At 35.3% G+C, this 20,954-nt stretch overlaps 1 protein-coding gene across 1 annotated transcript in view; it reads right to left on the reverse strand.

The window, feature by feature from the left end:
- Positions 1-3,767: 3,767 nt before the first annotated feature.
- Positions 3,768-20,954, reverse strand: part of sema3c (sema domain, immunoglobulin domain (Ig), short basic domain, secreted, (semaphorin) 3C) — a 78,396-nt gene continuing 61,209 nt past the window's right edge. The window contains exons 14-18 of the mRNA XM_088924224.1: positions 20,678-20,719; positions 13,733-13,890; positions 12,841-12,908; positions 9,996-10,126; positions 3,768-5,609 (exon numbers count right to left, since the gene is read on the reverse strand). Of these exons, the coding sequence (XP_088780350.1) occupies positions 5,208-5,609; positions 9,996-10,126; positions 12,841-12,908; positions 13,733-13,890; positions 20,678-20,719 (801 nt within the window). The 3' untranslated portion in view covers positions 3,768-5,207. The remainder of the gene's footprint in view (positions 5,610-9,995; positions 10,127-12,840; positions 12,909-13,732; positions 13,891-20,677; positions 20,720-20,954) is intronic.

Raw genomic sequence — 20,954 nt, forward strand, 5'->3', positions numbered from 1 at the left:
CTTTAAGGGATTTGTGTTTTTTGTTATGAAGAGTGCTAGTTTAAAATGTGGCATCACAATATATCAAAGGAGGAATTTCGGGTTTGTATCTTTAAAATAAAAGTTAATGTAATTAATTAATTATATCACACCAAAGTTGCACCAAATTATTTTTAGCAGTTCCACAACATTTAGCAAATATATTGTGTGATGAAAATATACATGCTGACCACAACAGGGTAAATACAATGTCCACTTAAGTAAATTTAAAAATTATTTTTATGCAAGATATGTTTTATTGGATTGTAACCATATAGAATAGTTTTATCATTCCTGTATTCTGCCATCAAGGAAACTGTTTAATTCATTGCTTTCTTAGAATGACTTTGGCAAAATATTCTCCTCTCTTCAGTCTAGCGAATGTACCAAAACAGAAAAAAAAACTTTCCTGTTTTGCTGGTGCCATATTATGATAAATCCTCCACAACCAATAAAAGATCAAGACTCATTGGATCTCTTTTTGCTATTAGAGATTTTTCAGGCAGGAAAACCTGTTAAAGAACTGATAAAAATTCCAGACCCTCTTCTCTTCTGTACCTTGTGGTACACCAAACTATGTATTTTCCTTCACATTATCTCACAAGTTTAAGACCATGAAAAAAAAGTTCAATTGAAAATTCATACTGTACCTTGTTCTGCCTTTGTTGACATCAACTTATTACAGGCCTTAAACGGACCTTCAGATTCATGAACAAATTAACATGTAACACGATCATGCAAAGGAGGGTATAAGGAAAAATAAAGTCATATATTTATATTACTTTAATAATTTCTTAATTCTTTCTCCTAATTTAAATCCTTTCAAAGCAACCAAGACTCTGAGGTGTAATAAAAGTTGATTAGTGATAGAATAAAATACACAATCCTAGCCCTGAATATTTTTCTCTTTTTTTTCTTTTACATTTCTGAAATAAAGATGCATGGAATGTCACCCGGTGTTATATAAAATTTGAAGCAACTTGCAACATTTTAGATCTTTGATGCATCAGATGCCTAGAAATGTCACATTTTATAGCCTGAGATATAAATACATCTACAAGTTAATGTGTAATGGGAAATTGAAAATGTAAGAAGCCCTGTGGAAAGCCTGTATAATTTCAGTAATATACTTTGTTTTTAAAGGTGTTTCTTAAGTCATCAACAATTCTAAAAGGAAGAATAAGTACTATATAAATGTAAACAACTTTTGTCCATTTCAAAATTGTCACAAAATATTGTATACACATAACATGCACCCTCAAGACATTTTGATAAAACAGGCATTTCCATTCTGAGCTTTCAGATATGATTCCATTTTCTTTTTTCTAATGTAAGGATATTATAGAAAAAAGTAATTTTACATGGTTTGATATGACAGTCAAGTAGTTTCGCTTTTAATGTGAAAGCTGGATCGGAGGCTGTAGGTATTTACTTTCTGTTACTCTTTATTTACATATCAGTGGACAAATTCTGTGGCACTTTTAAATTTTTGGTAACCTGGGTGAAACCAACAGAAGGATACAGTTTCAATCAGAGAAATGAAAACATATGCTATATGTCTTGATTGATTTTTTATTTCAGATTGAAGCCTTTCCAATTTGTAATTTCTTTCTGTGATATGTATCCAGTGTTAATAACATAACCTTTAGGTTAATTCTGCAGGATCATATTTCCTGTATCAGGTCAGAGAATGGCAACATGTTTGTATTTCCGTATATTAAGGTGAAGGTTAAGAAAAATATTCATTCTGAAACAGATACAGCTTCACTTACACAATAGCCCACTATTAATCTAATTTTTATTCTTTTTCAGTGAAAGGTAACAGTAAACTCATTATATTGTTATATTGTTAGTGCCAACTGCCACAGGGCTATGCACAATAGATTTAATAGTATTTTAGATTAAATAGCCTTAAATAAACTTGAATACCCCCCAAAGGATCATTTTTCAGTACCCCCCAAAATAAATAAGAAGTAAACATTTCAGTAACTACAAACTGGTTTTGTCCTGATTGGACATTTCAGCTAAATATAGTCAAATCTTGACTGACCTTTTGTTTTCAGCTGGCAGCCGTAGCCATCGCCAGGCTTGAAGATCTCCAAAACTTTTTTTGTGCTTGAACAATTTAGTTTCTTTGAAAGCTTGTATTGTGCATCTCACTCCAATGAAAGAAGTATGGAAGACTATTAAAAGTGTTTGGTTGGGGATACCCGTTCACCCCTGTGAGTGTCTGGTTTGTATATGCCTGTCTGGTTTGTACTGTCAGTGTTAGTTAACTTCCCTTGCAGAATATTTATATTTTTATTTTTTGCCTTGTCACAGGCAGTGGATATCATGACTTAGAGTAAATGCTTGTGACGACAGTTAGATTTGAGAAGGAGATGAATTGGAGTCATGTGGCTTTGGGTCATGTTTGTGTGGGGCCAGGAGGTTGGAGAGCTCAGACAGACACCAATCACACTAGGCTGAATGTCCTCCCTTTGTTTGTGTCCTTTCTTATGCCCATTAATTGATGAACAGCTGTATGTGTTAGAAAGCAGGGATAACACTGCTTTTCCACCTCTACTTAAACCTTTCCCAAGCAGGCCATAAATTATTGTGGCAAAACTGGTTTTGTGTAGGTGAAGTGGGAAATAAAAAGCTGGCAGAGACAGCTTCAAACTCCTCAAGACTGCTTTATTACTTTATCACTGGGGAAGGTATCTAAGGCCAGGGAGAGAGAAACAGGTGCATCCGCTTAGGGGTGAGCCTAGGAGGAAAGGGTAAGGGTCACTGGATCAATCCACTGGGGGGGGGGGGGGGAGTGGTTCGCTACATTATACAACATTTTTGTCTGTTTTTTCCAAAGGACAAAAGCCAATTCTTCACAATACTTATGTAAATAATACTAAACTGTAACAGATTTTCCACTGAAACTGGAACATTCTCTTCACCATTAGCAGTGAATAGCCACATTTCCAATAAATTGACCAACATTTGTAAGAGTATATAATAATAATAATATAATATTTTATTTTATCAGCCCACTCATTTTTACAACTTTAAATTATGACAATCTTTGTAGAATTTATTAATACTTATAACAATTACAAAAAATAACACAAACATATTCACTGTAAAGGCAGTTTCATCATGATGGAAATCTGGGTTAAATATTATATTACACATTATGTGATGCAGAGGCACCAATCTTACAGACTATTCAGCAAAAAAAGGTAAGGTTTTCAAACTGAAAACATTCAAAAAATGTTTCTCTGTTATGTGCGGATCTGAGTATAGATTGATTGAAAATACTGTATTAAAATTATATACACTGTGATCAAAACGTTTACAATGGGAAGACTTTAAATAGCACATTCTGAAAATAACATATAAACTAGTCCTGATAAAAAAGCAAATACAAATTCAAATTAGAAAATAAAACTATTTGTATTCTGTACAATTATCATCATATTTTCTTGTAGTTTAGTAATAATGATAGGGCCTCTGAGATTTAACACAAAATTGAAAAAAAACATATATGCATATAAGCAGCATTTCAAGACCTTTTATACATATCGTCATTCATTTTAAAACAGTAAATAAACCATGGGCATTTTGATTACATTTTTGAACTACTGACTTTTTTTAACTATGCAAACTGAAAATTTGCATCTCGTACTGAATATAATAGTGTATATATTATAGCAATGTAAAATATGGAATACAATAAAAATAATCAAATTAACAACACAGTTGACAGTATCTATAATACCTTAAGGTACATTTACCCAAAAATATATAGAACAGAAAAACACTTGACTATAAAAACCTATATATAAACGATTGATGTTTTATAGCTGTTTGCAAATGTGCTTGATCATATTCAGTTCAGAAGAGGAGATGTAAAAGTAAAATTTGCTTTTTTTTACTGTATATGAATATTTTCAGTGGTGGAGCAATCCTTCTTCACATTTTCATATCTTCAAATATGCTAATAAACACAAAGGTGGGAAGCTGACCTAAAACCCTAAAAACGTAGCATTGAATTTTAAAATTAAAATGTTCATAGTTCAGAAACCCCAATTTCAATACAAAAGAATTACAAAAGTAAGCAGTTTTCCAATAAGTTTGTTCTAATAGAAACCAAATTCTAATACACCTGCTTGGCAGCTGGGTATTATGGACATGTGTTGGTTTATTTTTAACATGTTGCTTTGTTCTGAAGAATAATCCGTCTGCACATATATAGGCTGTTGGCACATAAAAGCACATGGTATAAGTGCTGCCACCTGTTACATCACTATTTGTGATATTAAATAAAATTTTCAATGTTTGTCTTTTTTGGAAGCAAGTTCTAAAATTTTGATGTGAAAGGCTTTGATTCACGAAATATTTAAAGAAATAATATTCTTCAAAAAGGAAACAGTTTGTTAAAAGGAATGCCCTGCAGATTCAATGGTACATTCAGTTTGACTTACAGTGCTATAAATGTTTCTTAGCTATAAAATGGAAATAGCATGCTCATTAATAGAAACACATTTTAGAATCTTTAAGAAATAACAATCAAAGAATGCATCTATAATTGTGATACAAGGTATTATAAAATACTAAAGCATCTATTTTCATAAAGCATGCCAATAAGGTATTATAAAGTGCCTACTAATAACTACACCAAAACATGAAATTTTCTATTCAATGTATTTATACATATATAAATAAAATCCTTATTGTTTTGTCATTTGCTTTGATCCTGAAAGTCTCTTCTTTGTGGTCTCATAAAAAGGCAATCCACAGAGTAATTCCAAACAACTTTTTTATGTTACGCTACAGCCCAAGTCTGCATTTTTTGGGGATTAGAAGCAATAGTTTAGCTCTGCAGGATGCCCTAGGCACTAACTTTCCAGTAGACATTTAAACATTACCTGAACTGGAGTTGTTTTATTTGTACATCTGCAACACGTACAATTCTATATTTGTTCAGTATCCCTTAACCCTTGCTATGCAGCCTATAGAAATAAAGCACTGATTCTATAACAGTGTGCAATTAAATGTGCCGACTTGGTCTCTTATCTCACAGTCTCACATGCTATCTCATCCTTATCCAGATGAGACTAGAAAAGTATTTGTTGCCTCATTTCCTTTCTTAACAACTCCACTGGCTACTTTATGGCCTTTGATCATGATCATAACGATGCCCCAGGCCCAGTCTATAATCCAGGCAAATGATTTCTTCTGTTTCTGCTTTTCCTATGGTCCAGAAGAGGCTTCAGTTTGGCCAGGTCTCCTCTCAGGCTTCCAAGTCTCTCCCTGTGCCTGTTCTCCTTGCAGTACCGGTTGATGGTTTGCATTTCAGTATGGCTAAACATCTCAATGAAGCCTTTGGAATGGGATTGTAAGCCATTCAAAGAACTAGCCCAAGACCAGAGGGATTTTTTATCAGTAAGAGATGACACCAGGTCTGTGCTCAACACTTTCAGCTTTATTTTGGCCACAGTTTGTTTGAAGTTATTTTCAGTAGCTAGGCAGTAGTAAAGACCTTGGTCTGTATCTTGTAAAGCCCTAAGCAGCAATCCATGCTCTGTTGATAAAATTCTGTCATTTAGCCTGACCTGGAAAGAGAAAATATAAAAATATTATAAGCAATAGATTTTATTTTTTCCATATTTTCTCCACATTTCTAAATTAATAATCTCCATCCCATATTAATAAATAATAAAAAACTAAAATATTTGTTCCCTTTTGACATAATTTAGGCAGAAATTACTATTTTGAAATAACAATCTTCAACATGATCTGTCGACATGAAAGCTGTGACACTCGTTCTGATTAGCCACAATTCAGTTAGCCTCATAGGACACCACCAATCCATTGTTTCTTAAATATTAGGAGCACTTGAAAGTTCTTAATTATATACCTTTTTTAAATAACAAAACTCTGGTTGGTTGTTACAGACACGATGTCTTTTCCCAATATTGACAAATTATGTGAAGCAAAGCCATTGTAGAATGTGGATTAAAGTTTTAGTATAGAAAATATGTGAATTACCAATCATATACTGTACAGTACTCTCTAAATGTATTATAACCCTGATAAACTCAAAATCAATTTATCATGAAAATAAAGCTGTGAGTTCAGTAATTTACAATATACATAAAGGAAAAACTAAAAACGTTTGAGTAGAAGTCATTTGAAGAAGGCTTCACAGCCGAAATGTTTTCTCTTTTCTTTTCCTTTCAACATGGAATAAGCCTTTACCATTTTCATTACACACTAAAGACTTGTACAGTATGTCTTTCAGCTTTGTAAGTATAAACTACACTGTTAAAATGTTACATACAGTGCCGTATATTTTTTCATATCCAGATTAAATAGGAACAACACAGAATGGATTGGATTGGCTAATATGTTTTGCTTAAAAATAAAAATATTTTTAAAGTATTATACTGTAATAACAGCATTGCTCAGTGAAAAGTTATATTTGTCATGAATAATTGACAAATATAAATTGAATTCCAGAAAACATGATATGAAAACATTATACCTCTAAGCATTCCTTTATATAAAATCCAATAAAAACAATTCTACAGTAACATTCTGCTCTTGGGAACTGCAGTGTAAGCATCTGGAACTATATAGACATCTCTGAATGTTTTCTGTTTCCTTGGGATACAAAAAGAGGTTACACAAGGAAGTCAATCATTAGCAGCATGTATCAGAGAGCTCTTTGAAGACTGCAAAATGGTCATTGATCTCCACAAGTCAGGGAGTGGGTACAAAAGAATCCACAAAAAAGTTGACCTGTCACTTTATTACTGCTATAAAGGTGACTCTTCCACAAAGAGGACACAACTGTATCTTGCCACCACATACTGTGAGTCAAGTACTTTGGGAGGTAACCATAAATTTAAGGCAGCTGTTGGAAATCTGCAACACAATCTAGCAACTTCAGGGTACAAAATGTTGAAAAGTACCATTTGACGTCACCTCCAAAATGTAGCTTTCATGGCCAGGTTCTAAGAAAAAAGTCTGTTTTGGGTCAGAACTACAAAATGAAGCATCTTGTGTGTGGCAAGCTACATTTGAATGACATTAAATATGATGTCTAATTGGATGTCACGTATGCCGAGGGAATAGGTAGAGAAATAGACCCTGTGCGGAGTCAGAGAGAGAGAAACAAACTGAATTCCTAAGGCAAACATAATCCAAATCATCAGGCTAGAGCGAGGTCGGAGATCAGGAGCAAAGGATCAGAAAACCAGAGGGTCACAAGAAAAACAAAACGTCGGACTAAGTCGCAAACTGGATGTGTACCTCTGGCTGAGGAAACCTCAATAGTGAGCGAGGACAAGTTGCAGAGTGGGAGTTTAAATAGACAAGGTAAGTGAAGTTAATTAGTGAGTGATTGGGGGCTCATGGGAATGCGACAGTGTCTGCGTGCCTGTGTGCGGTTTGTGACATTGGAACTTATTGAACATTTTCAGTTGTGTGTGGTGTGAAAAGGGTGAAGATCATGTTGAGAAAACACTCATAATCAGTGCATTTACTGTAGGTGGGAGGTCTGTTATATTTTGTATCTAGATGTCTTGGATCGCTCATTAAGATAGGGAATTGCTTTGGCCAAATGTCTGGTTCCTTCTGCCAGGGAGCTCAAGCCTGACTTAAAATGGACATTCCAGTATGACAATGATCCAAAGCATACATCCAAATCAACAAAGAAGCAGTGAACTGCACACAAGATAAATGTTCTTAACTGGCTATCTCAACCTCCATATCTCTCTCTAATAAAAAATGTGTGGTTTGAGATCTAAAAGGTAGTTCACAAATGGAAACCAAAGTGCCTGGAGGCTGAAGACTAATTCCGCCTGTAAATATGGTAAAAAATCTCCCCTTGGAAGTGCCAGAAATTCATAACACACAACAGGAGGTGTCTTGTTAGTACAATCAATTCCAGAGGAGGGTTTACAAAATACTAACTACAGAGAAGTAGAAAATATGACCCTCATGTGTTCTGGATAAAAAATAATTATTTCTAACAAATAAGTGTAGATTAATTGAATAAATTAAATTAATGCTCTAGATTCTTGTATAGTTAGTCAGATGCACAGATGATACCAAATTGGCAAACAGTGTAGAAGCAGCAAATGAAATTTGAGAAGATTTAGATAAAGCTCAAACATGGCAAACAAGTGGCAAACGTTATATAGATAAATGTTATAGAATGTAGACACAGGTAAGGTTTTAAATGCTAGTAGCAAAAACATAAACTATAAATACAAAAAGGAAACCCTGGGCTTGAGGAGGCTACTCATGAAAAAAACAAGTCTTTATATTTACACGTCACTTACATCTTCTAGAGACAATGTGGGAAAGAAATAAAAAAGGCAAATAAAAAGTTTAGGATATATACTGTAATTTAAAGCATTTAATTTAAATCAAACAATGTTATCCATCCATTTTTTTTTTTATCCAATGCAACTTCAAGGGGAAGCCTATCTTGGCAAGCAACAGGCACAAGATATGGATTTTTGTTTTAATCAATTTGTTTGTAAACGTAAAAGTGAACACAAAAAAAGTTTGAGGTTTATGTTTGATTTCTCTAGTAGCTCTTATGAACTTTAAAATGAAACTACCATACAAACTAGTTTTTAAATACCTTAGATTACATTTTCTGAGTGGGACAGTATATCAGAGCTATCAGAGCTACCTGACTGTTGGGATAAGTAAAAAATACAGTATCTTGCATTTCTGTAGTGAACTTTTGGAAACCACTATTAAATGCAAAGAGAGGTTGTGGGTTCAGATCCCAGAAGGTCTGTTCAGTAAGGTACTTGTGAGCAAGGTACTTCAATCAGAAAAAATAAACTGCTCTATAAATAGTTATCAATGTAAGTGGCTTTTGATAAAAAACATCACCTTAATAATAATCTGAAAACTACATACACTACATTGCGCAAAATAGTTTTTGCAGGGAAATTTCAGCTTCAAATATGCAAGTCTCTTTGTTGAAATACTGTTTTAATTTAATTGCTATATTCATGTTGAACAAAGCTGAAATAATGCAAACAAAGGGAGGTTATTTGGACTAAATAGCTTGTTTGTTTGCTAACAGATAATTGTTCTGAACATTTTAATCAGCTGTTTCTTTAATTAGGCCAAGTTATCAGCTTAGACAACATGGCTTGGTAGCTTGTTTCAGACTGCCACAGCCCTATGGGTAAAAAAAGTTTATCCTGCTGTCAGTTTTAAAAGCATGTCCACACACATTCTACTTGTGATTTATGTTTCACTGCTGATTTCAACAGGGATAGGGTTAACTAACCTAACATTGCCTTTGAGGATTTTCAAAGCATTTCAATGCTTTGATGATTTCAATGCATCAGTTTAAAGTTTTCTCTGTTCAATACTTAAAAAATTAAGTTATTTTAACCTGTCAGCATAGAACATTCCTTTAAGCCCAGGTCACTTTCCTGGACTCTTTCCAGAGCAACAGTATCTTTTTAGTAACACAGTGACAAGAATTGTACACAGTATTCTGAGGTGCTTCTAATACAATGTATAATTTTAATATGGTATCTCTTTCTTTGACTTCTACATTTATACATCCTAACACTCGATTTACTGTTTCTCTCACATTATCTAACAGATGCAAATTATATGTCAATAAATAACCTTACATCTTTTTAATAGGTAGCTTTTTAGAGCCCAGTGTTTTCCACTACATATTTATACTACTGTATATTTATATCCTTATATTATAATAGATCTCTTTATAAAAATATTTTTGTTGCCTGGCAATGCAGCATACTTGCTATTACAAACTGTACTTGATAGTATATCTCTGGCAATCCATGAATTATTTATTAAATGCAGTGCCTAAAAAATGCCTGTTTCTTTTATTACCATGGTTGAAGCTGGAAAAAGTGATTAGGAATAAATATTGAACAAGAAATAAAACCAAATTTGTATCATGACTCATAAGATTCATAGACACCCACCTCTTTCCTTCTGTCATTTTCTCTTTGTATTAACCATTTCACAGATGCCTGTGGTGACTTTGGAGAACACTCCAAAAAGGTTGTATTGTTCTTCACTCCATATTGCACCATCTCTGCTGCATTTCTGTAGGCTAAGGAGAAGATAATGTTCTTTGAACCTTTAATGTTGTCAAATTCACAAAGTGGAAGAGTCAGGGAGTAGATGGGATATCCTGATGAGATTTTGATCAGAAGGAATATTCAGTATTCAAACAAATGAAAGGACAATTTTCTACACAAAGGAAATGGTAGAACAATACTCTAGAATTTCTACTTCAGCTGATGGCTGCTGCCGAGTAAATGGCCCTCTGGGTTTCCCTGATTGTGCAGCATCACTGCTTTATTTTTAATTTTATTTGAGATCTTTAATGTACTGTAGTGTGGGGAGATGTACTTTATGTGCAAAAACATGCAAGTCCTGCATATCTTCGATATAGCACAACGATTTCATCAAGTCATGTATTTGATCTTGGCTCACCGTATAACAGCTTCTCCTATTGGATGACTACAAGATATTGTTAGTCTGAAGTTTGACTCCAAATACTAACTCTCTGCAGTATTTTTTGCATAATCAAGGTGGTATAGTGATAAGGATAATCTGTGTCTTGAAAAATAAGCACCTTCAATTCTCCCCTGACAAATATTGTGATACACCTGTCCAGATGAAGAACAAGTGATGAATACAGACTGGAATGAAATACTGGAACTTAAAGCTTGTTTACTGTATATTCACAAGTCTGGTTCCCTGAAAATTAATGCAGTCATTACCAAGTCCCACATTCACAGACCTTTGCTGAGACAGTCCTGCCAATTTTACTCTGGCCTGTCCTTCTTCTCCTAGAAGCTGGAGCAAAGTGCTACAATCTATACTATTTTTAGCAGGAACAGGAGGCCAGCTAAGAATGACTCAAAAATAATGATGACTGCATTCCTTTTTAAGGAACCAGGGTTGTGAAGACAAACTTGAAATTTCCCTTTCAAGAATGGAATGCAGTCCTCACAGGCAAGGGTTAAAAAGGTCCCGCCCGTTCCAGGTGCTAACAAATGGTTACACAGCATGCACCACAACTGGATTTTAAATTACATCATTGCCACCATGCAGATATCATCTAGTCATAGAGGGCCATAATGTAGTCTGATCCCTGGTGGAATAGTTCTGGTCTTAGAGGCAGAAGGCCAGTGCTTCATGGTCTAGGAAAATTGTATCTGTAGTTCAGAGAGGCAGTCTATGCTTGAAGAGGGCAAACCCAGGAGCCCAATCTCTAAGGGTGACAAAAAAAGCAGCTCAATAAGTGCAGTGTGCTGCATATAAATACACAGTGCTTGGACCAGGTAGAGTAATTGTTGTGATGGGTCCTCATTGGAAGCCCCAGTTGTGGCTGGTAGCCGAAACGGTCAAATGAGATGAAGGGCTGGTCTTGGGCAAAAAAGCTGGATTGGGATCTAGGACACGGCAGGTCAGGTGTGAGTAAATGAAAGTGATGACTTAATGTAGAAGCTTAAAGCAGCTTTTCTAGGAAGAAAGATTTTCTGCTTTTTGTTCAAGCTTATTGCCAACATGGACAAGGGGATCAGACCAGAGAACCATAGGCTGTTCAAAAGAATAAAATACTCTCTGTTAAGGAGTTCAGTCAGACCAGCTCTTAAAACTTACATCATACTCTAGCTAGACAACACATGAGTGAGATGACAAAGCAGGTCTTTGACACAGTGAAAACAAACGTGTGTGTTTTTGGGGCGAGGCCGATGAAAACCATCCTGTTCCATAGATCATTTGGAGCTATGATGTTGCATGGATTTGTTTGAGGTCATACTCCTTGCAGATGGTGTGGTTGGAGACTTTGCAGATGAAGACTTACTGTGATTCTTTCTGGTCTGGAGTGTGTATGTAATCTGCCTGTGGGGAGCCATGCTCCCACTGAGGTGACCTTGAGAACCCACAGAAGCATATGGGTGATATGCTCCATTGTCCAAAACCTACTTCACTGCACACAGCTTCCTGTCTTGGCAGAGTAAACTACAAGCCATGCAGAAGAGGTACTATGCAGTGCTTCTAGGTCAAGCCCCCTGATAGGTTAGGAAGAAGCTGTGGTCATCATCATGGTCATTGCCATCAGGTAAGCAGGAAAAGAACACTTCATGGACAATCACAGTCAAGAACACTAGAAGTCCAATGAAGCCCACAAAGTTTCAGAAGAAGAAGAAAAATGGAAGTAGAACTAAAACACAGAAAGGACCTTGTTGTTCATGATTGTCAAAATTGGCAGGGCCTTCTAGGACAATAGCTACTTGCAAGCTCACAAGGACTCCTAAAGATGAATAGAAACAAGATGGATAAATCTAGACTCTTGAGGTCAATTAGAATGGAGACTGTTAGAAACTGTTGAGAAATAGTGAGGGTCTCACAGACTCCAAAAAGAGAAACAAAGAGGATGCCAGAATAAAGTTCTTCAAGATACCTACAAATAAAGGCATCTAAATGATAAAAAAGAGAGAAGAGCCCTGGCATTGAAGAACAATCTTATTGGGAAAGAGATGACTGATCCAATAAACTAAGAGTTTAGTAATAAGAATCCAAAAACTGGTTAACAGTGAGGAAAAGAATGGAACAGATTACACCATGTCACACTGGCTTCCAGAGAAAAGGTTGCATTGGACTGATTTGACATACTGTCTTAGCAAAGGCCAGTAACATGGCACTTCAGCTTTGGTGATGACTACATTCCATCTTTGGAAGGAACTGGTGATGTCATAAAGAAATACATAAATCAGTTGTTTTATCAAAATTTCAGTTTTCCTGACTTACCTTTAAGATTAAATCCTCGACACTGTGTCAAGGGATTCCCATGTATTATATCCTGTCTTCGGCTTCTCCTGCACCAACACAATAATACATCCATTGAATCAATGTAATAATTTAATTTACTAACTCTGTATATTTTTTAAGAAAGATACTTTTGTTTTTTGATTTTCTTCTTTGCGGACATCAGTTAGACTTGTGGAAAATACTGATACTGTGGTTGTATTACATTTCAGAAGGAATATATTTATTTTTATATGAGTTATTTTATGCAGAAATCAAAGCTCCTCAGTTTAATATTTCTATTATTTTTGATATTACAAACACCTCTATGTAAGGAAATGTTGAATTTTCCAAAGACATTTTATTTCATTGTTATTTCAAGTTTCTCTTCTAAATGAAAAGCAGACTGTGAAAATAAGGAAATGAAAGAGTACTTTATCTTGGACAATTTCAGCTCTGTATTTAACATTTTATGGTGTTATTCCCCTGTTAGGAGCAACAAGGAGCCAAAAACTACAAAAAAAGAAAAAATAAGAAAAGAAAAAAATATATTTAGAATAAGGTAGTACCTTTATTTCTACACTCAGTCTAAATGCTTAAGGCTGTAATAACGGGTGGTACACGAATGAATTTAAAATGGTATGCTATTAGAATTATATTTCTTCTGAATGTGAACATTATTCTTATTCGTATGACATTCTTAAAATCATTTGTAATCCTCTGGTACTGCCTTTCTTCCAGACTGCATATGACAGCACATTCTTCAACAAAGAACATTAATCATCATTATCATCGTCGTATTAAGAAATGCCTATATAAAATGTCAATTTGAAAACCTGGCTTTTCTCTTAGTTCTTCAGCATGGATTTTTTTTCTCTCAAAGGCCCTGCTCTACCTTTTTCCCATAGGATAGAACCTGGAGCAGGACTTTCCATCCCAGGCACAGTAAGGGTCTCTGGCCAAGCAGCAGTCAGCGCAGGCGGAGCCATAAGCATCGCAACGGTGCAGAGACATCTGTGTCACACCATAATCTGAGCTCACATACAGTTGTTGCTGTAACACACAGAAGGAAAAAGAATCATTATGCCGACCGTGTCAAACTTATGCTGATACTGAGTCTTCCTCTGAATTGAATTATACAGCACAGCTCATTTTAAATTAAAGAACATGTTAAAGAATGTTAAGATTCTTTCTCAAATGGAGAGAGTATTAGAATAAACATATCCCTGTATTTATGCATGTATATTTCTTTAAAAAAAAGTATATGGATGGACTTTGGGTATTGATTTATTGTTTTGGACATGATTATGATGAATTGATCCCTCATATTACACTTGAGTGACTTTTGACTGTTGCATAAGCACTGAAACACCTCATTAGTAACAGAGTTTGATTAGGCACAGGTGTTGAGCCAATTTAATCCATTGAATGTCAAGTCTGTTAAAAATCACGAAAGAAAAACAGAATGGAGGCAATATAACACAGTTGTAAAGCGAACATTGTTTTTAATGCCGTTGGTATGCTGGAGGCTGTCACTTGCTATGTAGAATGTTCACAACCAGAACTTTCCAACATGGCAAGACATGGCAGCCCAACACAGTCTGTAAATGAAAGGCAAAGATCAGGGAGACAAACGGTAATCCTCCATCTTGGGGTTTTTATTTCACAGTTCCAGTTCTACTATATCATGGACAACAGGATGGGTCAACCCACTCATTATCAGTTCTGTGAGGGGGCTGTACAGCACTCATCATTGTAGGCCTTACAAAGTTCTCATGTTCTTCAACTGGTGAAATAGTGCGAGCAGCTGGCTGAGGAACTAAACTTTCTTTAGGAATTAATAAAGGTTTTCTGTATACCAGGGTGTGCCCCTTCCTAGTCCTGCGGACCCACACACCTGTTGCATTCCACTGCAGTTGGGGTTTTTGTTAAATGAATCCTTGTTTTACACAACAACTTGCTTGGTTAACAAAGCCTAGCAGGTGTGTGGATCCCCAGGACGAGGATTAGGAACCCAGAGTGCAGAAGACCACCCTGATGGATGTCAATGAGTGTGGCAAAGACAGAACAATATGCTGACTGTTTTGTACAATACACTAATAGATGGAGAGCTTCAAGTGTGATACTCTGGTGAGGAGTGTCTACTACAAAACAACTATATAGTGATTGATGACCAGCTTCACTTAATGCACTTCCTGTGGGCTCATAGTGATGTTACAACATTCTAGCAGGGTAGCACATGTCCTCATGCTGTTACTATAAGAACAGCTTTCTAGTCAGATGAGAATATGGCAGCTTTGCTGTGATATATACCCTATTTTTCATCTGAGGGATAAACTGAGAATATATATACTGTAGTACTGAAGACTCAGAAAACAGTAAACAGAGATATGTCAAGAGGATTGGAACAAAATTCCACAAAACAGGATCTATTCCCTAGTATAAAGGATGTAGCGCATTTGGCACAGATGTACAGTTTGTATTGTATTTCAGTGGTGGCCAATCTTGCTATGAGCCACTCATACACTCTTACTGTTACTGTGCATTAGACCTCTATTAAGAAACCTTGTTGATGAAAAATGTTAATCAAATGTTAATTTCCCTATATCATGTACAGTAAATTAAATAAAATGTCATTGCACCAACTACAAAAATAAAATTATTTTGATGATGTTAAGTTTAGTTAAATCTGTTTCAGTTAGAAGTTTCTTCGGATGCTCCGTATGTATTTTTATTATATGTATGTTGATATCATGGAAGATGCAAATCAGTACATATATATGCATCAATTTGGCTTCGATACTCAGTTCTACATTATGAATTCTCAATATGTAGTATATACACACAGTACACATTGTATTGTTGCTGGCATATTTGCTTTCCCATTTTTCTTGCTTACTTCCGCTTACTAGCAGATATCACTTCCTACTCTTTCAGGAGGTGTTTTCCAGTTGTTCAACAAATACAAGTTTAAACACTTCAATCAACTTTGGTTTTATACTGTAGGTACTTAAAAGGTAAATCCAGAACTTAATTTACATTTGTGGCACTGGATTTATTGTAATTACCTTACTAAAGCTTTAGGTAAGCTTTAAGGTGCCTCCTACCACCATGTAGTAGATGATTACATTTCTTAGTATTTTCCAGCATTTATTGATCATTTATACAGTTTATACTATACAATGGTTGCCAGTGCCTAAAAAAGAAAAACAATTTCCATTTCCACCATTTGTAACACTGGTTACAAAGCAGGACTCCTTAATTGTTTTTCCCTTTCTTCCTACAGTGTTTGGTCTAAAACTAGAATAACATTTTCCACGAGCTCTCAATGACAGACTATTTTTTCGGACATCTCTCCCCTTTTTCACTAATTTCAGTTTATCACATTTCTTCTGGAATTCATCCCCCAGTTTTCCATTCCTCTGAACACTCTTTTGTGCCTGCTGTGCCCATTCTTACACACTGTGTCTTTTGTTTTTCTTTGCTTCATATCCTCAGACCTCTTCTTTCTCTCCTTTACACCTGACAAAGGCTCAGCAACTGAGATGCTGTTTTTTTCTCTTTATACGTCTGTATACTTTTCAGTGCATATTTGTTCATGTACTTGTTTCTTTGCAGACCACTTACTGACACAACTCTCCACTCAGACTAATTAATTATATCAATTATATTTTTGTAAAAATATAGTTAAAAATAAACCGTATTACATTCTCAATACATTCCAATGTGTTGCAGCACAACATAGATAAAGGAACAAATCTCAAACTATCTCAGGAATTAACCGCGATCTGCTGCCAGATATCCGTCAAAATGTGTTTATTAAATCCCCAAAGTACATCCTATTACACGCTTGGCCAAACAGTGTAAAATGTAGCTGGCTAGAGGTGTCATCAGCTAAAAGGATTAAATGTAATATCAGAGTTCCCTGTTTGCAAGTACTTCTGCGGTACACAGTATATAGGTCAATACATCTGGAGGATATACGGTATGTATTTTTCATGAGACTGCATTTCAAGAAACAAAAGATATTAGATGATTTGCTCATTTATTTTTTTATGAGCGGACTAGCATTTCACAAAAATAAAAATAAAGAACCCAACTTTGACATGAGCCCGTATATTCAGCTAACACACTTAAAATTTAACTCACCAGAAAAGAACACTGGCATATTCAAAGAAAAAAAGATCATTTATAATGCTTTTGCTTCATTTATAGTGTATTCATCCTGTTATCCAAAGAGCCTCCTTCAAAATTCTGAAAAGATCATTATTAAAAATAATGTTAAATGAAGTTTCCTTTTTCCTTTCAACTTTCTCAGGACAATATTATGCTGAAATATGTATCTATACTACTCCCTTTGGGAAAAGATAATAGTTTTTAAAAATCCAGACATAAGTAGCATCACACTAATGTAATTTTCCAATGATCTTTAGCATTATACTAATTTACTCTTTCTACTTACTGTACATCAGGAGGGTATTATGCCACAGTAATGGAAAAATGTTCTTGTCTTAAAGTATTTGTAGTTCAATCTTTATTTCTACTAAATGTCATATTCTGTGGAAGTTTCGTATGTAGACCTACATCATAAAAGAGTTTGCAAAGAGATTTACTGTATACTAGCTGGTCAAACAATTGTCATGTCTTGTACTGTATTTTTCCTGTTTCCTCATTATAGATAATGGATTCTATCAATTGATGGATCTAACTATTTATTTCAATGGAACAGAAAATCTGTGCTGAAATCACATGTCTGAAGACTGCAATGAATTTAATTCTTAACAACCAGTTTTTCAATTTACTCATAAATGATGACTTTAGATTCTGTCAACTTTCCAAAAATATAATAAATATGTTTAATAATCTCTTATCATGGATAGTTCATTCTATCAATTTATTGCTTTTGTTTTTATCAAATGTTTGCTTGTCTGTTAATAGTTCATTTTCCCCCATGTATCGATATCATTAGCTTATTTGAACAGTTAAGGGTAAAATCTAATGTTACTGAAAAGGTATTTGATTCTCTCCAGTCACATTATGGGTGTTGGTATTATATATACATTTTCTTTCATTCTTTCATTGTTTTCAAAGTATAGTAATATGATTTCAACCACATTATAAACTCTCTCAAAGGTTCTGTTAGTGGGGTAGGATTGCAACAGCCTGAAATAAAGCTGGTTGGACATGGTGTCACACTCCTGTTACCTTATGTTCAATAACTTAAATACTCATTCTTCTCCAACTTTATAAGGCTCATGTTTCTTTTTTTATTGTCTGTTACTAATACACAACAATAACTTTGATATTCACTCCTTGTCCTGGAAGGCCAAAGTCCAGGAGATTTATTAGGTAATTTATAAGCCCCAATGAGAATAGACCTGGAAGCAGTGCTAATAAAACCAATTAAGTGGACATTTGAATCAAATGACATAATTAAGATTCCAGATTGGAATGAAAACCTGAAGACATGTTAGCTCAGTACCAGGATCAAGAGTAAACATCACTGGAATTATAATAAATAACAAAATTATAATAAAAATTTGGGAGGAAGGTTAGATCCTAATCTCACAGTTCCGCAATCTGCGTCTCACACTAGGGACTTCCTGTATCAATTTTCTTTCATACCAAACATTCTGCATCTCACTTTGTCGCATACAGACCTGTCTCCCATTTGGTGTTCCTGAGATCTTACATTCATTTTGCCCACTGAGGACCAGAGTTACTCTTGCCCTTTCAGCCTCAATGCCTCAAAGACAGCAGCCCTGTGCCCTCAATACAATCTCTCAGGTTTCCATTTCTGGTCAAAAGTCCAATCTACAGTACCTCACTTATGGCCCCAGCAAATATATGTTGTTTTGTCTCTCCCCCCTCTCTTATCCTCCTTTCCACCTTCGACCTCAAACCACTCTTCAGGGCCAGCAGCTCATCCACATCCACAACAACCACAGAATTCCAAGCTCATACTAGTTAGTTCAGCAACCTGCTAACCGATAGCCCTCCTTTTACTTTCCATCAAGCCACCTTCCATGTCACTTAGTGCCTTCCACTGCTCATCACTTCCCCATCACCTACTCCTTCACAGGTATCTGCAAGTCTCTATAGCAACCGATACAAACACAATCACGGCTTCATTGCTCCTACAGTTTAGCTGGGAACTGAAAAATAAAAGAAGATAACATCCTGAAATAATACTATTCCACCTGTTCACTGAACTGTATCCTGCTATGAACATCATACCATACATGCTTCCCATGCATCTAAACTCAGTCATACAAAGCCTGCATCATATTCATTCTGTCATTTGTTACACACATATATTTCAGCTAAAAATCATCTCATTTCTAATGAATCTGCAGCAAAACTGACTTGCTCTTAGTGGAGCCTTTTGAGTTCTGCATCAGTTTTTTGTTTTGGGGTGTCTGGTGCCTTACCCTTTGGCGGTGCTGCCAAAATTTACACAGACAGGTGAACTATGCCAAACATACTCTGCATATCTCGTCTTAATTAAGATCTAACTGTACTACTGAAATGAAATTATAACAAAATTATAAAAGAAAATTTGGGATGAAGGTTAGATCCTAATTTTGCATTTCTGCTCCCCTGCATATATGAGTGTTGCACCTTAATACGGGAAGTCTCACGGACTTCCTGTGGCGTTTTTCTTTCATACCCCTCCTGTCATCCCATCTACACTTTTGCAGTAGCTCCTTGGGTCAATACTCGCAAAACCGGGATGGGGAGGGTCTGGGCAGCCTCATTCTTCAGCAAGTATAATGGTTTCAGCATTAAATATTCTTGTCCCTGTTTCATTGTCTCTCATTATATTATATAACATTTAATTTTATTCCCTCTAGAATGTGCATTGACTTAACAGACCTGAGGCAGAGTTCCTGTTGTTATATAGGGTAATTCAACAATTGGTCACTTTGTAGCTTTGGTTTTGGTGACACACTAGTTAACATTGAGGCTGTGATAGAAGTATTTTCTATGCCTCCAAGCTTTTTTGAATGGATTATAAAAGGATATCAATTGTCACAGCTGGGTGACTTGGAGTGTCCTTACATCCACCCTCCCACATTTTGTTATCCACGAGGACATTTTTACCTCTAGTTAGAGTTTTTGTTTTCAGTTGATAGCAACATACAAAAACTGTCAGGTGTTTACAGAGTTACAGAGTGGTAAAAAAGAGTCTTTCCTACTGATCACTGATTAGAGGAGCGGGATCTATCTTACTGCAGGTTTCCTGCAGAATCAAGGAGCTGCAATCGCATCAGGGACTGAAGAAACAGACTACGTTTATATTAAGGACAACAGGAGTATAGAGTTCAATCTGTGCACTGTGCAAGTGGCCTAACTGGTTGAGACATATTAGTATATGTCTTTTGATTATTTGCCTGCAGTTTTGTGTCCTCCAAATGACTCTTATGTTCTTACAGCTCATCTCCAAGGAAATACAGTATGGGAGGGAAACATTACATTCAAAATCCCAAGAGTGACGTATTGTGCTTGGAAGACTGTGTCAAACTGATGAGTATCAGCAGCTGATTTATTTACATTACGCCTTAGGACATTTAATTAAACAAATATTTTGATGGAATGGCTAATTAGAATGGAAATCTCGCTCAAAGTATCAGTAGTGACTTCTCATTAGATACATATGACTGGGTATGAAAAAAAGATTATATTTATAGTAAGGATAATTTGTTTAGTCAATATACACATACAGTACTGCAACAATAGAATTAAAATATACAGTTTCCAAGCCACATCTAAGCTTAATCCTATCAGACACGGATCAATATTCACTTCAAGGCTGTAAAAAACTATTTTTCCTTTTTACCTTTTTGGAAGAGATTCTCACAGTTGTGACAGGAGCACGATTCTGAAAAACAGGAAAGTCAGCAGATAAGTAATCTAAGGTATTGTTTTCATGATTTTTACAATTTCTATGTTAAAACAGTTTCCAATTATATAACATTTATGACAGGCTGCCAAAAATGTCATCACTATCCAATTTTTAAATATGATTATAAAATTGAAGGACTGCTGCTTATTTACTTTGGATATCTAAAAAATGTAATGAGTAAGTCACATCTTAATCATTTAATAAACTAGTG

The sequence above is a fragment of the Atractosteus spatula genome, chromosome 8 (assembly GCF_055471065.1).
Source record: "Atractosteus spatula isolate fAtrSpa1 chromosome 8, fAtrSpa1.hap1, whole genome shotgun sequence".
Taxonomy (NCBI): domain Eukaryota; kingdom Metazoa; phylum Chordata; class Actinopteri; order Semionotiformes; family Lepisosteidae; genus Atractosteus; species Atractosteus spatula.